This window comes from Hesperophylax consimilis, chromosome 13, assembly GCF_061612785.1.
Source record: "Hesperophylax consimilis isolate HC1 chromosome 13, BYU_Hcon_1.0, whole genome shotgun sequence".
Lineage (NCBI taxonomy): Eukaryota > Metazoa > Arthropoda > Insecta > Trichoptera > Limnephilidae > Hesperophylax > Hesperophylax consimilis.
In genome coordinates, this window is record NC_142848.1 from 19,075,439 (window position 1) to 19,097,081 (window position 21,643).

Here is a 21,643-nt window from a genome sequence, read left to right on the forward strand (position 1 = left end):
AGACTGTTTTATCTCCCGGCCTGCAGGACTAACTTGCCAATGGTCATGCCGGTGGGGAGAGCAGTCTTGCTGTTGAACAGAATTAATTCGGATATCGACATATTTAGCATCGGTGAAGCTGCCTTTAAAAAGGCAAGCTCTATTGATGCTGGTATAGTTTATACACCGCTAACTATTATGTAATACCATTTTACAAATATACTTAAAAACGAAATAAAATGTAATTTTGTAATGTTTTTAAAGGAATAAACAAATTGAATTGAATTGAATTGAATTGAATTGAGCAAGAGATATGCTGTTTCGTCGGCTGCTCGAATTCAACTGAGAAGAAATGGAGTTTTTGCGTGTTTTTATACACAATTATTCTAATAACTTTTTTAAAACGTGTCCGATTTTAATCATTTTTGAGTCAAATGTGGGTAAATATTTGATGAAAGAATAGACAAAAGGAAATTAGCCTAAACGAGATATTTGCGGCAAAATCTTTTATTTAAAAAACACTGGGTCAAATCAGACCCATCACTGGAGTCGAGGTGTTAAAAAAAATATTTACCTTATTCGAGGTTTCGAGGCAGCGTATCGATTAAAGTAGCAATTGATAAAAATCTTACATTTCTTTCTAGCAAAACTACGTCATGCAACAAATTACGACAATGTTTACGTAGGTTTTTAGAAGCTTATAAAGCAAGTTTACGTTAAGCTGGGTTGTTAAGTTCTTCTCTATATTTTGTGATGCGATGCCTTTCAGGCTTGCTATTGGCCGATAAAATTAACAAATTACAACATGGGATTTGAGCAGGGCCGGACCTGGGCCAAATGGCACCTGGCGCTAGTAAAAACTTCAAAAGCGCTGTATTAGGTGTTATGCATTATCAGCACCTTGGCTCCTTGACTCCTTAGCGCCTTGGCAAGTCGGCACCTGTAGTGGACTGCTCCAATTGCGCCTGCACAGGGTCGGACCTGGATTTGAGCGATAACTTTGTTTTCTGTTTTATATAGTAGCGAACTTGTATTTATATATATAAGTGGATTTCGATGGGGAGTTGTATTATGAAATTAGATATGAGAGGGCTACTAGGGATCTGGAGATTGCAGTTTCGAATACCGGCCTGCGCAAGTTATACAGTACTCTTTCAGTAATCTGCCACTCCATTATCTGACATCGACAGGGTTTTCCAATGAGAAATGTTATTTTGAATAGCCGCTATTTCGGTAGATGTTACTTTTGAAGCTGTCATTTTTTAACATTTAACAAGTAGAAACTATGCCATTAATAAAAATGGAACGATACACGCTTCACCAACGCATTGAAATTATTAAAATTCACTTGAATGAATCAAATGCAAATCATCTTGAGTGATGAGGCCCATTTCCACCTCGGTGGCTTCGTCAACAAGCAAAATTGTCGCATCTGGGGTTCGGAAAACCCAAGAGTTATTGTTGAAAAGCCTCCCTATCCTCAACGTGTGACTGTTTGGTGCGGTTTATGGTCCGGCGGAGTCATTGGACCTTACTTTTTCGAAAATGAGGCTGGAGCAACAGTTACGGTGAATGGATTGCGCTATCGAGAGATGATTAATGATTTTTTATGGCCGGAATTGGATGGTATTGATCTGGACAACGTTTACTTTCAACAAGACGGCGCTACGTGCCACACAAGCAACGAAACCATTGATCTTTTACGATTGAATATCAAAATAACACCTCTTATTGGAAAACCCTGTACTTATAATCTGCTGTTATTTTTACTAGTTGAATGCACAAAATGAAGCTCTGTAATTAATTAATATAAATTCGGTAATCCGCTGCGTACCTAGACTCAAGCGCCAAACTTTGTACACTCACAAGTTGGGTTATCTTACTCTCAGAGTCGGCCCTATGGGGGCGCAATTGAAGCAGTCCGCTCTGGGCCCCAAATTACTAAGGCGCCAAGGCACTGATAATACCTAACACCTACAGTCCTAACACATCGCCCTTGAGATTTTTTTTTCTATAAATAAACAGTAATTTATTATCACTAAATATCTAGAAGCAATAACTCGTTGGATGTCTTCAAACAAGCTGAAGCTCAATCCATCTAAGACTGAGTTTTCCCTCTTTGCAGCCACAAACAAACGTCAACATTTCATAGACGATTCACCTATTAGTATTTCCGGCAGCGATATCATTCCAATAACAACAGTCAAACTTCTCGGTGTCAATTTAGATTCAGACTTTTCATTTAAAAGTCAAATAAATAGGACTGTAAGTACCGGTTTTTTTCACCTAAGACAACTCAAGTCTGTCCGAAGAAACCTTCCTACAGAAGCAACAAAACTAGTTATCAACTCTTACGTAGTCTCACGTCTCGATTACTGCAACGGCATTTATGCCAGCCTTCCAAAATATCAAATTGACAAACTTCAATCAGTGTTTAATGCAGCAGTACGGCTCATAACCGGGGTTTCAAAATATTCGCACATTTCAGAACACCTTCGTAACCTTCACTGGCTCAAGTGCCCTGAAAGAATCCAGTACAAACTGTGCTGGATGGTTTTTAAATCCATCAATGAAATGGCCCCACCCTACATCTATGAACTATGCGTCCCGGAAAGCACTGGTCTGAGACAGTCAACTCTTAGATCAGCAACATCATCAGCTGTAGGCAGACTGATAGAACCTATGCGCAAGCCAAATACTAAGTTTGGTGATCGCGCTTTCGGAGCATCTGGGCCGAAGGCTTGGAATAAACTCCCTTCGGAACTAAGATCCATAACAAGTCCAACAGAATTCAGGTCTAAACTAAAAACTTACCTTTTTAAGCTGTCGTATCCTTAAATTAAATATACCATTCCTTAGAGAAAGTCCAGTTATATTCAATTTTCCAATTATGTCCTAAATCCTGTATCTAAATTTCGCTAATAAACAATTAGATAATGTTAATTAAGTGTTAATCTCAAGTGACCTACCAGGTAAGTATTGTACTGTATATTATCTCCATAAATAGTTAAGTAATAACATAGATCACTGTAGAAATGTATTATAAGTTTGTACAGCGCCCTTGAGGTGATTTTGCACAAAAACGGCGCTATACAAATCATCCAATTACTATTATTATTATTATTATCAGGTGACTTTAAAATCAACAACTGACATTATGATATAAATATATATTATTTAATTTCACGAGGCGCCACTGCTTTAGATTTGATCCTACATTCACTTGATTGGAACAATTTGTTATGAATCAACACCACTATATATATATACGAGCAGCACTCCTTTGATGTTCATTCAGATGGTGCATTGACCTTGTTCTGAGCGCATGCTACAATGTGCGTTGTATTATGTTGGCAGATTTTATACATAACAAGTTATCATAATATTATATTGGCAGATGGGTATAACATGTTTTTTTTTATGTATGTATTTATTAGCACATTTTATATTATAATGCCATTGAAAAATTACACGATATTATAATTGTGGTATTTGTGAAGCTGAAGGTATTTATAAAATATAGGCCTCAGGATCATTGCCTTTCAAAAACAAATATTTTCATTTTTCCTTGACGAATTATAGAGACGTCAGAAATTTACCTTTCGAACCTTGTGAAAAATAATGAGAGCTGTCAAAAATTTTAACAAAGGAATTACGTATTTCAAATATTAAATTTTTACTTTTAAATACTTAAATTAAAATTCTTTTAACGTGAATAATTTTAAACATTTCTCAGGAATATTTAACATCTCTTCACGCACGCACCGATGCACCGACAACCAAAATTAATGTTTGATTATAGTGTGTTATTATAATATGTATAGTATATCATATTGGCAGATGCTTCAACGTGTTTTTATATGTAATACTAGCTGAAATCCCCGGCATTGCCCGGGCTTAATGCAGAGTTTTTCGAAATAATTTGTAGGCCAGTCTTTCTCAAAGTGGGCGATAACGCCCCCTTGTGGGCGCTGGAGGCAGTAGAAGGCTCAAAGAAAATTAGGGGGCGTTGAGAAAATCTAGAGGGGCGACAGCAGACAAATCACATCTATAAAAGTCTGATGGAATCTAGCTGATTTACATAATAATTGTTTGTTTTACTTCCTTATAACAAAACATTTTTTATAAAAAAAACTGGGTATTCGCCAATTTGTTAGTTAGTATTTAAATTAAGTAAAATATTAATAATGGAATTATATCTTTTCTATCACCGTCAATGGTTCCTCAAAGTTTGTATGGAAAACTGTATGGGACTATCCACCTTCAGTTCATGCTGTGTTTGCGGCAATCAAGTTTTTGTTAAACAACACGATTTTTACAACCCTGCAAGAATTGACATGATTAATTTACTTGTTTATTCCCTCTCGTTGAAACATTTGTTGATCTCCGAAATAGGATATGGGTCACACCCTATCTATCCTATTCATATAATGATGCATGTTTAAATATCACATTTGCAATAACTATTTTTAAGTTACGCAACAAATGGTAAGTTAAAAATATGGGGGGCAATAAATTTTTTTAAATCTTAAAGTGGGCAGTGGTCGAAATAAGTTTGAAAATCTGTGGTGTAGGCAGTTATTTTCCTCTTGATTTGAAATTCAAGTGTGCAAAATTTCATCAATTTTGGGATAACATGTAGATTGAAAAATGATTGCATAAAAAACAGATCCACAGATGTATATGTATCTGGTGCTTAATGCTAGAAATGCCAATGTCAAATTTCTGAATTGCACAGGAATAAAGGTTGTTTATTGATAGTATGTCATAAAAAAACTGCTACAATATTTTGACTTGTAAACTAGATAGGCCACAATTTCATTAAACTAGAGCACCTGAAACAGGTATTCATGGCATCCCATCGGCCCATGTTTCGTCTGTATGGCGCTGCAGGAATCACTGATTAAAATTCTTCATGTACATTCTGATACACCCTATAAAAAGTATATTTTAAAATTATTAGTGGGCACTTACAGAATTTTCTTACAAAGATTGTTTATTTATTTAACGCCCAGAGGGCTTTTACATGGTTGGTAGTATAATTTTAATTTGACAGATACTTTGAAACATAAAAAATAAGAATAAAATTACATTTGATAAAAGCTATGCAACAAGTCATACAAACACAAGAAACAAAAACAGAAAATTACAGCTATTTGTAGGTTTACATGATGTGTTTAGGAGTATTGTTGAAATAAATGATCCACAAAACTTGCCAAGTTGGTATTGAATATGTCAACATCACGTTATGTTTAGAAAATGTTATGTGCTGGTGTCAAAGAAATTAATCTAGTTCTTCCATGCTAGGAAGAACTAGATTAGCATGCATTGAAATATCGTTAAAATAAACGTACCATTCCCCCTGACTTCTATGTTCTAAAGATTGCAAACCTATAGAAAATCAGACGTACTGCACTTTTTTGCAGTCCAGATTTATTTTAAGTCATTTGTACAAGGAGATACATACTTACAAACGACTCGATGTGCATACTCGTTGGTCGTGAGTATCCGTCATATTGCTAGGGTTCGTACACGACGCGACATGTCGACAATGGGTTCTACGTCAGTTGCACGTTGCTAACAGTGCTGGTAGCACGCTATGCTAGATGCATACGCATCTACTACTCGTTTGACAGAAATGGTTTGAATGTCAAATTTGTTCGGGAAGTGTGAAAATATTTATCTATAATTTACCGGAAAACGTAAGAAAGGATTTAGTGGAGAATGTGTGGATCGAAGTTGGAATAAAACCAATTTGACATTATTATGTTCCTTGGCGGCAACGAATGCCCTACAATTAATATTCATTTCGTTGTATGGGTGATCTCAAAATCATCTTTTATGTCGTTTTTTATGCTTATAAATAAAGGGTGACCGGATAAATCATCACAATGATAATTCATCACATCTTTAAAAAGTTATAAAAAGTCATGGAAAGTGGTGAAACAAAAACTTTATTTATTTATTTTTTCATGTTCTCCATGAAACGGTTATACACCAAATACATCATGGAGAAGATTACATATTAAAAGGTTTACACAGGCAGTTTTACTATTTTGTCACATGTGTTATAAGATAGTTACTGAATTGTCTGTAGGTGACATTGAAAATGTCGATGGCTAATGCAGAATCGTTAAGCAGTTGAGTCGCTCTGTTTATTGGCGCGTTCTGATAGGCAGAAGTCCTCGCTTTCGGAGCATATAAGAGTGCATGGGATCTCCCTCGAGTATAATTCTTAGGGACATAAAAAATAACCTCTTTCAACATAGGCGGATTGTGTATTGTACCAGAGATTAACTTAAAAAAGTGTTTGCCTAAAAATATTTTTCTGCGGGCTTCTAATGTATTGAAATCGAGCATTCCTGTTAAGAACAAGGATGGATACAGGAATGGATAGTATGTATATTCCCTCATATACAGGTAACGCATAAACCTTTTTTGTACTTTTTCTATTTCTAAGATATGGTTTTGATCAGAAAGGGCCCAAATAATGAAGCTGTATTCCAGGATGCTGCGGACAAGTGCTTAATATGTTCTCCGTATTGCAATTCCATTAGTAAATGATTTATTAACTGGGTTAAGTAGGTTAGGTTAGGTTAAAAAAAAAATTTTTTTCATCGTTTCTAATGACTTTATATCACTTTTTAAAAGTGTGTTGAATTGTCACTGCGTTGAGTTATCATGGAACCAAATAAAGATAGAGAAAAACAATATTGTCCTCATCGCTCGGGTCACTTGATATTGTACTAACTCCACGGCTGCACGTGAAAGTGCAACTAGTGCCGTTATATTAGTAGGTGACTTGTGGTTGCGTCACAGTCACGTAGCTTGTAAGAATTTGTGTGTACGGAGGGTAATCCTTTGTAATCCAGGGGCTCCAGACTAGAGGTGGGAACCAAACTCACAATCAACTAGCAAGTCACCTTACATCACTATATTACACATCAAAACAGAAGGTGGGAAAAATAATAATGACTTAAAAAAAATAAATTATTTCATATAAAAGTAAACTTATTTTTTATGAGAAAAACAGTAGAATAGGGGCCTTACTAATAGGCCTGTTTTAAACTTTACACGACTAATGCACAGTAGTAATAGCTTAGGATAAATGATAAATACAGGGAGGGTATATAAAACAAAGTTAACTCGCCAAAAAAGGCACTGTCTCTTGTGCTTGGTTTGGGACTCACAATCTGCTTATAAAATTGATTGGTTATAATATTTTAGTTACATAGTATTATTTTATAAATTAATGAGTTAATGACATACTTAGATAATAGCGTAATCTTATTTTGTCTGAAAATCTCTAAAATCGCTATCCGCGTCTGTCTGTTTATAATCACTATAATAAGCATGTCTGTTATACATGCTTATTATAGTTATAGAAAGTAGAAAAAATTCTCCAAGCAACGCCTGGTACACGTCAGCTAGTTTCTTCTATTAACAAGTTAATTAGCACAATATTAGTTGTATGAAAATGAATTCTATTGCAAAGTTACATAGCCCAATATTAGTTGTATGAAAATTACTATTGAAAAGTTAATTAGCACAATATTAGTTGTATGAATATTACTTCATTAAAAAGTTAATTAGCTAAGTTTGAGTAAAAGTATATTTTTCCAAGCCTTTTCTTTGATTTTTTAATGTCATTTATATATTTTTTTAATTTCTTTGGGAAGATTATTAAAACAATTAATACCCTATGTCTTGTTTAAATGATAGAAGAAGTCGGGGACGCCCGAGGAATACTTAACGCAATATCTCTGCACCGGATTGAGATACGGAGTCGATGTGATGTAGTTTTTTAAAAGTAATATTTTGCTATACAGTAGTGAATGGTGCAAGAAATCGGAGACGCTCAAGAAAGACATTAACAATGGTGAAGCATTGCGACGGCCACTTTCACTCATGTTCCTAATTGATTTTTTGTGTGGATATCTTCTACTTTTGGTACTTTAAATGTTATAAGCAGACGCGGCCCGTGACTGTAATTACCAGCAGTGCATTTCACTTTTAAAATGTACCTAGTCTGTAATTTAGGTGGAGCAAATTAATGAATGGGAACACCTACTGCAATTCATTCTATCTTCTAAGTTATATTTGTAAAATAACTGATTAAATAATACAAAATTATCTTAAAAATAAAAGACACTCAATTCATCGTTGAAAATATAGCGAAACCGTTTGATTTCACCGCGAACGAGTTCCAATGTGTTAATGTTGTTGCGTTAACATTGAACATTAGTATTTCTAAGCGAATCCATTCCAAACGCATTGGATTAAATTGATGCATGATCAAAGTGATGCATAATTCACTCGCCGTCAAAGCACTTCGATAATGCACGGATGGGTTATGTATCTGCACTGCTCTAACAAGTAATTTGACGTTAAGAGTGTAATCTGTCTCGCTCATGTCACCGTTTCGGCTACTTCGGGCTGTCTCGATACCGCCCGATGCTGTTTTAGTAGTATGGTAAAAGTTGGTTCTGTGCATATCAGGGTATGCACTACCGCTTGCTCTTGTGCGGGATTTTTTTACTAGAAGATAGCTCAAATAATGACCTGACGGGAATTACGAATTTCTTACATCGATCACTGGGGCACAGATGTCGTTGTAATTTGTTATGTGGAGATTGAAGACAAGCAGTGCAATGCACAAATGCACGTACCAAGGAACCGCCTCTGGTTATAAGGTGTGTTTTGATTGGGAATTTGGAGAGTTATTTTAACCTGTTGAAGGTCAGAGCATAAAACAGAAAAATAGTTTTTCAGCCTTCATAAAAATCAAAAGTGGAACCTAAAATTTTATTAGCCCAAACGATGCTCCTTTTGTTTTTCATACATTTTTCGCAGCATTAAGTTCAAAATCGCTTCGCAAATTATTCTAACAAGAATGCTTGCATGTTCTCCGGAGACCCATCGGCAGTCCACTGGTTAAAGATAAAATGAAGTTACATCGCTTCAACATTTTGAATTAGAAGAAGAATTAAGAATTTGCAATTCCTTTAATAATTACAATATACTTATGAAATAAATTCTCTGTCATGTTTATCTACATAATTTTATGCCAGTAATTTGTTTGAAGATTTCCCAGAATGATTATTTTTAACTGTCAACAGATGGCAGATGGTATGAGAAGCTGACATGTGTGTCAAAAGATGTTACATATTTATGACATGATAATTTTTTGTTGTTTTTTTATCGCCTTTCGAAAATAAATATAAAAGACCAACGTAAACACTGTTAATAGGTACAAACTCTTTGACGAGATGAAGCCACATTTTTTGCAATTGGATTGGCAAATAAAAATGTGTGGTTTTTCAAACATCAATGGTGAAAAGACAGATAAAAGTAACCTACATTTACAAAATTTCACAGGAAATAATTTTTTTTTTTTCATTCTAGATTTAATCATGTTATGTTCCTATTTGTTATTTTAAAGGAACTTACAATTATTTTTTTCTTTATTATCAGTTTATATTGGTTTTAAATCATTTTATTTGCCGTTTCACTATCAGTCACTCTTTGCGTGAACCTAGCCAGCGAGATAACCGGATATTGAGGGATTTTTCCACAATTTAGTCCCCGTACTAAGTATATCAATTGAAAATTAAGAGGATTCAACAACACTTTTAAGGTTCATCATACAAGCCAAATCCATTGAACAAATTAATTATATATGTTAATTTTATGAAATTACTTGATTTAACCGACTTATCTTGTAGGAGAACTACAAGCGATTTGATACTTAAATTAATGAATGGCTCTATGAGTGCTCTTGACTTAACAAAGCTAATAATGTTCCGAGTACCAAATCGTAAAACGAGACTTCCAAAGTTATTCCTTTGTTGATTCATCAAAATCAAACTATTTCATTCACCCATTTAGTGCGCCCTACTGTCGAATTTGGCAGCCATCTCTGGTCCGGAGCCCCTAAATACCTGAAAAAAACCCTTGACTCTGTGCAGAAACTGGCGGTCCGTTTGATAGATTCCCCAATCTTAACAAACGGACTGCAATCTTTAGAGCACAGGCGTCAGGTAGGTATGCTGTCCTTGTTCTATCGGTATTACAATGGAAGATGCTCTGAGGAACTAGCGTCATTGATCCCTTCGGCACTGGTGCGTAGTCGGGATACACGCCAAACGCGCGCCCAACATTTGTACACAGTTGACATTTGTCACATGAGAACGGGTCGCTTCTACGATTCGTTCTTAAGTTCAACAGCTCGGCTGTGGAACGAACTGCCGGCCTCTGTGTTTCCTCCCTCCTACAACATGGGACTCTTCAAGACCCATGTTCACTCCTCTCCACAATAAGACCCTCCACACAGCATCCCCAAAGATGACATAGGCCCTGAGGGAAATTATTTTCTTAAGGGCCTCCTGTGTGGAGTTAATATAAAAATTTTAAAAAAACCCCCCGGTCCAAAGGTTTGAAGGCTTGAAAATAAATTAATTTCTGTTGATATTTTGATTTACTCCATATTATCTGAAATCCCCGGCATTGCCCGGGCTTTACTCAGAGCTTTTCAAAATCAGATGTAAACAGTGACCTTCCTCCTGCTTTTAATTTCATCAATGTAGGAATAAAACAGTTTATTCAATTTATATACAAATCATATAAACGCAGCTCGCCCGCCACAGACAATATTGTTTATATAAATAGGTAGAGATTAAAATTAAAAATTTTATGTTGATTTTTACCTTTTACTTTACTTTTTAATGTTTATTTTACCTAAACTTATTTTCTCTTTTCTTTTAATTTGTTGTATCACATTGATTAATTTTTTCCCTCTCTTATTGAAAAAAAATAATTATACTTAGGCATATGTACTTCTTTAATATAATAATGTAATTAACACTAAACTTGTATTATGTAAAAGCGGACTCATTCTTCTATATGAAAATTGACAGTTTGTCGGTAAATGGGTGCACATTCTAACAAACAATATTGTTCCAATTCCAGATGTTCATTTCGGAGTATATCAACCACCGGGGCAAGAAGAACCACAAGGTGCACCACTTCCTGGGGATCCGAATCCCCCCGTGGGTTTGGTCATCCTACAACGTAGTGGGGGTGTTCGGCTTTGGTGTGGCGTGCCAGCAGCTGACCACCGACATAGCCAAATACACCGTGGGGCGGCTGCGACCCCATTTCTTTGATGTAAGTCACAATATTATTATTATTATCGATAAGGAGATTGTCTGCATAGCTGCCATAATTACTCAGACTATCGGCCCGTAGTGATATTTCACCAGGTAGTAAAGTTCTCCGGAGTCGGTGGTGTCTATTAGTCCTACATATTACATTTGATTCAGCCATTCTTCAGACCATCTTCGTGTTTAAACCGGGAGATAATTCTGGTCAAACCAAGATCTGTGGTAAGTCTAAGCATCATCGATTAACATTTACAAGCGGTTGTAAGAATTTCCACTACTTAATTAACCCCTGAATTTATAAAAATGATGGATGAAAGGTGTAAACAGCTCCATTTGTTTTATTTCCACGGACACAATGTTTATTGACGTCGTTTTAGAGGAGATGTGATATGATATGGTATAACGTCTATTGACGTCGTTTTAGAGGAGATGTGATATGATATGGTAAAACGTCTATTGACGTCGTTTTAGAGGAGATGTGATAAGACACAACGTACATATATGTACGTCTTTTAGTCTGGGACAAGATACGACACAACAGACTTGGAAGTCAAGCTTTATATTACAGTGGTATGTAACCTGTCCATTTGTGTCACAATGCGAACACTTCTATTTGACGATGTCACACCCAAAGACGATATTTTTTTATTACTGATATTCATGCAATTGACAAAACAAATTTGATATTTCACGAACCTCTGTTTTCTGGCATTTTCTGACAAGTGTCCATGAATGTGTTAAATAGTTTGTTTAAAGAGAATATTTTGAATGTTGAAATTCCCCTTTCATGATAATAAATAGGTATCTAATATATTATTATGTATCTACAAATATGTATGTAGTATTTAATTGTGACCCACCGTTTTATTTCCTAGTGTGACCCTTCAGCCGAAAAGTTTGCATAGGCCTGAATTAGATGATGTTTGGAAGCAATTACTATAACCATTTTAATATAAGTTACATTTATTTTATGTCCTACTTACTATGCTTTATCAGTCACTCAGTAACAGTAAACATAATTCGCTTGTCCATTAATAATATTTATTTTCGACTTGTACTGATAAAGTCCCATGTGGCTTTTGTGTGAAGTGTGCAATATTTAGTGATAGATGGTGCAGTGAACATGCACATGGGAGATAAATGTGCAATCTTTGATGCCAAGGTTGCAGTTTTCCCAGTACGGAAGAGTTGTCACTGATATGATCAGCTTTCTGCAATGATGAAATATCTATTTATCCATATAAGGCTATAGGTATCTCATATTTGATGATTCAAGTATCTTGGCGACTACCGCCATATATCTGCGCGGAGGTTTGTGTTCAGGCACACGTTGCCAACATTTTGTAAACTTGTCGGCCACGCCGATCTCCCGCGACCAGTCAGGCAAGTTTGTTTCAACTCACGTCGTTGAAACTTTAAACATGGCATCACTTGTGTCAGAATTTTGTAACTACGCATATGCTTTAGCTTTAGATCAATGCTAGGAACAAAATAATCAAAAAAGAATGACGGGATATAAAAATGACAGCTAAAACAACTGTTCGGTTACGACTGAGGTTATGAAAGCATTCTTTCAGAATTCGACAATCAGTCTCGTGATTCCAGTAGTGACGCTTATGGACAGTGCGCGACAGGCAACATACGTACCCCAATTTAGAATGCCATTTGGCTTACAAAGAGTTGAACCTGATGCGAACTCGACGCTATATAAAAGCACGGTCGATGGCCGAGTTGACATCGCGTTTGGGTCCCACCCAGGCGTAGTGTGTTCAATTCCTCGGCTGGCTAAGTCCTCCATCACAACACGAGCAACATTTTCAGCTTACTCTGGTGGTAGTAGGAGATTTTCAAATATTGTCAGGTTATTCGTAACCCGGGAATGTTTGTCTTTCTTTTTAAAAGTAATTAATAAAAATAAAAATAAATAAATAAATTAGCAAACTAGAAATAATTGCATTAACCTCTAAATTCCAGACAGAAAATACTGTGCATATTCCACAATGCCGGATTCACCTAAAAATTAAGTTTTATTTTTTATTTTAGTTTAATTCTGTGCTTTCTTTACGGTATCCAACATCGCACTGCATCCTCTAAGTTATGTAAATATAAAGTTTAATGGACGCACTTAGTGGGAGATTGAATGGAAAGTGATGTAATTATGTTACCCTGTTTAATGTCAGTCAAATGCTCTCAGACAAAATGGTGGAAAATTTTATTGGCCGTCGTAAACTTTTTTTAAGTATTAACTATTTATGTTTAGTGATCTGTGATTTTACAGGAGACAATCAATGGGCGTGCTTATATGGAAATAAATGTAAATATTTATTTATAGTTAGGATTTTACTGCTCAATTAAAACCACACGCTTTTTTATGGTTAACTGCTTGTTATATTATTATTTATTCATTAACAGACCGTGTCCAATTACAACACATTACATTTTACACAAAGTTAAAAAACAAGGAGAAATGTTACAATATCGGATAATTAAATTATATAATATTGTATTTTGTTTGATCTTCGATAGTAGGTACTAATCGAGTCTCGCACTATTGACCGCATACTTTATTGCTGCATTATTGTTTTGAACTTTATACCGCACAAGAGTTCCGTCAGCCTGGAGCCAGTGGAACAATGACATCCCAATTTTGGTGAATGTACTAATATATATATATATATTTTTTTTTTATGCGTGATGCAAGATCCCAGGGATTAAGGCATTCATAATTTGGGAATGATGTTTAGGCTGAAGGGGTAGGAAAGGATAAGGTGGAAAATAACTTTCTATTTAGATCTGGTCACCAAACATGGTTACAGCCATTTCAAGCCATGTTCGATTCTGAATGCTGGTCTTCATGGCGTAAATAGTTCTTTCTTGTAGTAATTAGTTGCTCTTTAAAATATGTTCCTGAATTCTCGTAAAGATGTACCGGGAGCATCTTACTCTAGTCTTCCAGAATATATTCATCAAATCAAACTTTGTCCTGCGGCGAAACTTTAAGGCGTTGAAACCGCACATATCAATAATGATATATTATCTCATAATACATGAAAACTAAAATTATCAGAAATAATATTACACCGGAAGGATAATTTTATCAAGTTTCTAAAACAGTTCTCCATGTATACCACTGTAATCTGGTCACACCCACCGCGGCTCGCAAATGCCGCCCCATCCCCTGCGGCGCGGTAATTGCAAAGTTTTGTGTTTTTTGTACTGGTTTGTACAATTTTTGACGAAAATTTGGTTATTTATCAAACTTATGCAAAACAGTGATTATTGAGTTTTTTAAAAGGTAAGTGCTCCGGACAGACGTGTTATAGATAGATGTAACAGCACTTAGCAGGGCTCGACCAGAGCGATATGAGAGTATCTACCATTTATTTTTTATTTGCCCTCACCAAATTTTAAACCTGCACAGAGTTCAAGAGCCAAGCAGCTGCGCTTCTAAGGTCATCCAAACTAACTTTTTATTTGGTTACTTATTTTATATTACTTTTTTATTTTAATTCTTTTATTACGAGAAGTGACCAATATTGCTTAAAACACAAAAAAATGGACTGTCACATTTTATCCAAATGGTTTTGATGGATTGTGTACTTTCTGAGAAAAAATAATATGAGTTGACATAAATAGTAATCTGTTTTTGTAATTTATCATGCCTTTTTTTTTACAACTCATTTCTCAAGTAGGTATTCCTAGAACATAATTAAACATGTGGTCTAGAAAACTACTTCTTGTAACAGCTTTAGATAATTATAATTTTTTTTTATTAGTCGGAACGTCATAATATATAAGGTTATGGGCTGGTGGTGCAAGCGCGAAACTGGTGAATCTAAATCAACTTTTTGGAGTCAATTTTAAATCGAGTCCAAAGATAGAATTTCTATGGTCAAAAATTGTTGCTAGGAAGATACTATCAACAGTTTATTGTGTTTTAAAATGTATCGAAGAGTAGAGCTGACTCCAAAACTTTTTAACACTTTATTTACGATGAAGAAAGGAAAAAAGTTTTTGAAAAATGGCAAATATCAGATCAAAAAAAATTTGGGATCTCTATGTGACCGAGATTTACCAGTTTCCCAGTTTAGATTTATCTTGCAAACATAACCACGCCAAACATCAGGCGAGACATTGCAACACTGAGGGAATACAAGAAGGCGCTGCAAAAAACCGCAATATCTTTTCACAAAGATGTCGTCTCCCACCCGGCATGCCGCTTGAAGTCCCGAAAGCCCTTCTGGGCGGAAGGAGAGAGACTCCTCCGATTACCTCTCACTCGAGAAGATAGGTGGAAATTTGAGTGGCAAACGACCAACGTGGGAAATACCCATCTCATACAGGACCCCACCGAGGGACAGCCTGGGTTCTCATTGCCTCGCAAAACCTGGTCCGCCATCAATAGGTTAAGGTTCTCCAATAGCCACTGTGCCCACATGATGCGCAGATGGAGCCTTAAAGAGTCGGCAATGTATGAATGTGGTGCGGTGCAGACCACCGAACATGTGGTCAACGAATGTCCGCTCCATTCATTCCCCGGCGTGATTGATGAGGTTCACATGGCGACGCCTGAGGCCCTAGACTGGCTCGCAGACCTAGATGTCCCCCTCTGACCCCCCCATACGAAAGAAGAAGAACCAGTTTCCCGCTTGTACCACTAGTTTCCGGACACCATGTATGTTAATTGGCAAGATCAGTTTTCTTACAAATGCATAGGATACCCCTTTCTAAGGATTTTCTTTTTAGTGTCTAAAAAAAGCGTTATGCTCTCGTTTAGCCCTTCGACTACATAAAGTTTCCCTTTATTGACAGTGTAAGAAAAGCTTGCTCTAGCATGTTGGAATCTAGAGTGGTATAAATAAAAAATTTCTGTTTTAAAGGATGTCTTAAAAGAAATCTTTATATAACTTCAAACGCCTTCTTTCATTCCGAATCGTATTAAAAAAACACTTTTACTTTACTTGTGAAATTGTGTCAGATTTATGGGGCGTGAAAATAGCGGCCGACGTTTGACTTTCTTATATTTTTATTTCGGTGTGACAATGAGACGACTGCAGCAGTGAGAGAAATCTTAAACGGATGCATCTGACACAGCAGTTTGTCACGGCTGTGAATTGCATGCTGTGTAATTGATACTGTTTTTTTTTTGCGACATTTGTCATGGTTTATCCTGTGTTATATTTTTGGATTTCATTGAACTGAGGGTGACGATTTTGTTACACAGCGGGTTCCATGATAACTCAACACAGTGACAATTCAACACACTTAAAAAGTGATATAAAGTCATTAGAAATGATGAAAATTTTTATTTTTTAACCTAACCTAACCTACTTAACCCAGTTAATAAAGTTTTTGTTTCATCACTTTCAATGACTTTATATAACATTTTAAAGATGTGATGAATTATCATTGTGATGATTTATCCGTTCACCTACACAGCGCTATGTGACAAATCAAATTGAATATTAATATAGAAAAGTGAATTGGTGCGTGCATTACAAAAAGTTTTTTGTTTTTTGATTTAGGCCGGTAAGCAATTGGCAATGTTTCATGGTGGAATGAATGGGGATGGATAAAAACAGTGGTTTGGAAGAAACTGGTTTTTCTGATCTAGTCACTAAATATAGCTAAAGCCACTTTAAATGGTATTTTGATAATTCTGGATGGTGGTCATTTTTTTTAAATATGTATATATATTTGAGTTTTGATTTTGTTTTCTTGAATAAATTAATAAATAAATGAATGAATGAAGTGAAATCTTGGAAGTGGAAATTAACCTATTTGCCGACATCCGATCGAACTGACGCTCGGCAGATTGACTCGATGTCAATGACAATGCATGACACTCACACACTTGCACACAAACGCATTTCTCTGAAATTGGATGATATTATAAAAATTTACAGCAGTTGATAAATATAATATATCTTGGTACCATCTAGGGAATGCAATCCCGCAAGAAAATGTCAATCCAGGTATTTGCGGGACTGAACAATCTTAGTCCCGCTGGATCCAGGTATTTGCGGGATCCAGCAGAGAGGACTTAGATATCTAATCAATCGTATAATAAAGACCTAATACCTCGATCTACCAAACTTGTTTTTAGAGTTTTAAATTTATACCTATAATAAAACAAGTTCTTTGGGACATTTTAAATGATTTATTAATAGGTATACCTTTAGTTAGACATAGGTAAAGTTTAAGTCATAAATTGGCAAAGAATAAGATAAGACATAAATTTACATAACATACCCGCCTCGAAACAGACTTTGTCTAGTGAGGTGGGTAAAAGAAATCTATGTACACAAATGAAAATAAAATAAACGCCCGGATTGCCGGCACTGAAAATGAAACTGAACTGAAACTTAAATTTAAATAATAACGTTCACACGATAAACAATATTCTTGTACAATGAGCATCATAAGTTTAATTAAACATTATTTTGGAAATAGCTTCATAAAAAAGTTAAAGTATTAATTGTGTCATCTGATACGGCTTCTGATATTGGACATAAGGTAGCCAGCGGCTGAAAAAGCTCGTTCAGCTTCCACGCTGGTTAGCACAATAGTCATTAGCGCATTGTAAGTGAATTAAAGGTATGTGCCTTTTAATTCACCGGACTCGAAGTAATTCAGAGTAAGTGAGGGTAAATCTGTAGTTGCTCTCTTTCAGCTTTAAAAGATCTTGAATAACCATCATTTTTAGTGTCTTGCCGTAATTCATAACCATTAATTTGATTGAATTAGAAGATGTTCGTAAGTTAAAACCCCCGGCTTTAAAAAACTCTCGCAAATCCGACGAGGTACAGAAAACTCAGAATGGTAAACCATCTTTAGACACCATTCGTGATACCCTCTTTTCGACGGTATTGTTTTCCTTTGAAAAATGGTCAGTGATTTTATTTGTTGATGGTTGAGGTTCACAATGAGCCGATGTGGAAGAACTGGACGTCGATGCAGTTGTAGAAGCTTCTCTGTAATCCCGCCAGTCCAGCGGGATCCCGCAAAATTTTCGACCGAGATTAGTCCCGCAAAATGTCTGCGGGATCTCGGTATTTCGGGATCCCGGTATACCGGGATTGCATTCCCTAGTACCATCCAATTAGGATTTGGCTTAAGTGATATGGCGGCTTACTTATTTTAGTCAGTCCCTGAGGAGGAAGGTTCAATCATCAGACAAACAAACAAAAAAAATAGTACATAAAAAAAATTATAAATATTATATGTAGAAACATAGATTACATTGGAGTAATACAATATTACACATATTAATTACAAACATTGGGTACCAATAACATGTTTCCTTATAATTTCGTATTTGCAGTAGGAACATTGATTAATTACTAATTACCGAGTGACATGTGTAGTCTAAGTGTGAGTGTGTTTTTAGGCATTAGAAGTGGTGGTATATTTATAGAAGTGAAACGATATGTATGCGCATTGAACAGTTTATATCATTGCCATGATGCTGTTTTTAAATGCGGCCGGTGAGTCCGAAAAAATGTCAATGTTACAATTGGGTCTTTCACCAAAGCTATTCAGAATATTAGTCTTTCGCTCTATTGTTAAAGAGCCAATCATTTTATATATGTTATTCATGTTTCCATAAAATTGTTCACAGTTATGCTGAGAGCACTTCACAGATATATTTAACAATACCTTGTCCAGAACAACACCAAATTGCCAATGTAATAATAGAAACATGAAAAGATGACTAAATGTTTATGAATGCATCGGAATTTAACCCAGTTAACGACCTAAAGAGGATTGACCCGTATTTAAAAACAGTTGTTTATTTGTGGTCTTAGTATAGAAGTACTACAGAAGAAAACATTGTATTTGTGGTCTTAGTATAGAAGTACTACAGAAGAAGAACATTGTATTTGTGGTCTTAGTATAGAAGTACTACAGAAGAAAACATTGTATATTATGTGGTCTTAGTATAGAAGTACTACAGAAGAAGAACATTGTATTTGTGGTCTTAGTATAGAAGTACTACAGAAGAAGAACATTGTATTTGTGGTCTTACAATAGAAGTACTACAGAAGAAGAACATTGTATTTGTGGTCTTAGTATAGAAGTACTACAGAAGAAGAACATTGTATTTGTGGTCTTACAATAGAAGTACTACAGAAGAAGAACATTGTATTTGTGGTCTTAGTATAGAAGTACTACAGAAGAAGAACATTGTATTTGTGGTCTTACAATAGAAGTACTACAGAAGAAGAACATTGTATTTGTGGTCTTACTATAGAAGTACTATAGAAGAAGAACATTGAATGTGTGGTCTTAGTATAGAAGTACATACTACAGAAGAAAACATTGTATTTGTGGTCTTAGTATAGAAGTACTACAGAAGAAGAACATTGGCTGTAATTTTAACTGCTCAGGCTGTTCAGTTTTGCGGACAAACAGCTATTACCCGTAGAGTCAATTTGTTCTCTTTTTGGAACAGCTCATACAATCTCATAGAAATCGTTGTGTCTCCCTTACTGTCATGGTTAGAAATATAATCTAAACGGTGTTAGACAGAGAAAGCACCATGCTTTATATTCAAATCTATAAGTTAACCACAGTAGAATTAAAATTTACTCCTCTCTGAAACCAAAGGTTTCGACCGTAATTAAAGAAAGAATAAACAGTTTTGTCCGTATAAAAACTACAATATTGGATTGAATCACCGATACAATATTGTTGAGGTGGCAATAATGTTTATAATAGAGTGTTAAGACAAAAAACGTAAGGTGAGCCATTTTTTCAACTTTTTTATGTTTGATTTAAAAAATTATGTTTATTTGTAATAATAAAATCTCAAAGTGTGATGAAAACAATTTTTGATTATCCGATAGTTTCAGTAATTTCCTATTTAATTGGACTTGAATTGAGAAATGGAAATACATACAAATTCTCCGATTTTCTGAGAGCATCATTTTGAAATATAACGGTCAATATGCCAGAGGCCTGAATGGTTAAAAATGTGATAATATGTATACGATATTATTTAAATTTATAAAAGTTATCTATTTAAATTCTGTTTGTGTATTAATCTTGCGTGAAATCTGGTTTAATGAACTCAAATTTGCTTTAAATTTAAGTGTCATTTTCAAAATTGGATCTCATTGTGTGAAGAATTCAGACAAGCGACAAAGTACCTACCTATAATATAATATTTTAACTGGAAATTATTTTAATTGTAGCATTTTCTAAATTGGAACTAATTTTAAATATTAAGAACTTATTTTAAATGTTAAGACTAATTTTAAATGTTAAGAATTCAGACTATCCATTAGCATTTTGCATTACTCATCGACTAAAGATATTTTATTAAAAAAATATGTACTATCAATCTCAACACACTCCATTTAATGTAGTTGCTTCTCACAATAATTTTATGTATAATTCTTGTTATCAGAGATTTCATCACGCGGGGAACGAAACATATTATATTGACATATTTAGGCTGGCCGCATACATACGTTTTCCGTATTCGATTTACGAATTCGTTTTCCGTATTCGGAATTCCGTGAGACTAGCGCAAACGTTCGTTTTTCTTCATTCGGAATGTATAAACGTCAGAACCAGTGTTGCCAACAAGGGCGATATGTCGCCATTTAGGCTACTCAGAGCGAGAGGCGACTGGTCGCCAATTAAGCTACTTCAAAAACATCAATTTTAAACATGTCCCGAAATTCTCTAGCCACCCCTCCCCCCCCATGAAATTTATTTTTCTGGGGACAAATTTTATATTTTCTTGAAATTCTCTAGCCACCCTCCCCATGAATTTTTTTATTTTCTGGGGACAAATTTTATTTTTTTGAAATTCTCTAGCCACCCCCCCCCCCCACGAAATTTTTTTTATTTTCACGTAAAAACATCAATTTTAAACATGTCCCACCTAACAGCAAATTCGGCTACTTTACGCTACCTTATGTATGAGAAACGGCGATATTAGGTCAAGATCCGTTGGCAACACTGAATTACGAATGGAAATTTCCGTACGTTTGCGTCGGCACAAACAAACTGTATGCAATAGCTGCGTTCCACATGACGTCATTAGGTTTTTTCCATTCGTTTTCTCCAAACGCGCCGGCTGGCATTCGGAACGTGCGTAAGGAATTTGTTCCGTTCGGAACTAAAACGAACGTGTGCGGCAGTTAATGTATTTTCTACTGATTCCGTGCATTCGGATGTCCGAATACGGAAAACGAATTTGGAAATCGAATACGGAAAACGTATGTATGCGGCCAGCCTTAACTTTAAGAACATTGCTTGCTTCAAAAAGCAAATATACATGCAGATATGCAATAAACCTTAACAGTATCATTTAATTATTATTATTATAAGATTATAAACTATTATATACTTATGTTCTTTATTTAAAAAAAATTATCTATGTTTTGTTTTTTTTTGTAAGTTTGTCAACAGTGATTCATACCAAAGTTACAAAGATACAATTACATTTAACATGGTTGATACTATCACTAATTACAAACAAACACAAC

General features: G+C 35.3%; 1 protein-coding gene across 1 annotated transcript in view; it reads left to right on the plus strand.

Moving 5' to 3' along the window:
- wun (wunen) overlaps positions 1–21,643 on the plus strand; it is a 58,642-nt gene that overhangs the window by 15,247 nt on the left and 21,752 nt on the right. Inside the window, exon 3 of the mRNA XM_089638836.1 lies at positions 10,948–11,145. Coding sequence (XP_089494962.1) covers positions 10,948–11,145 — 198 coding nt within the window. The remainder of the gene's footprint in view (positions 1–10,947; positions 11,146–21,643) is intronic.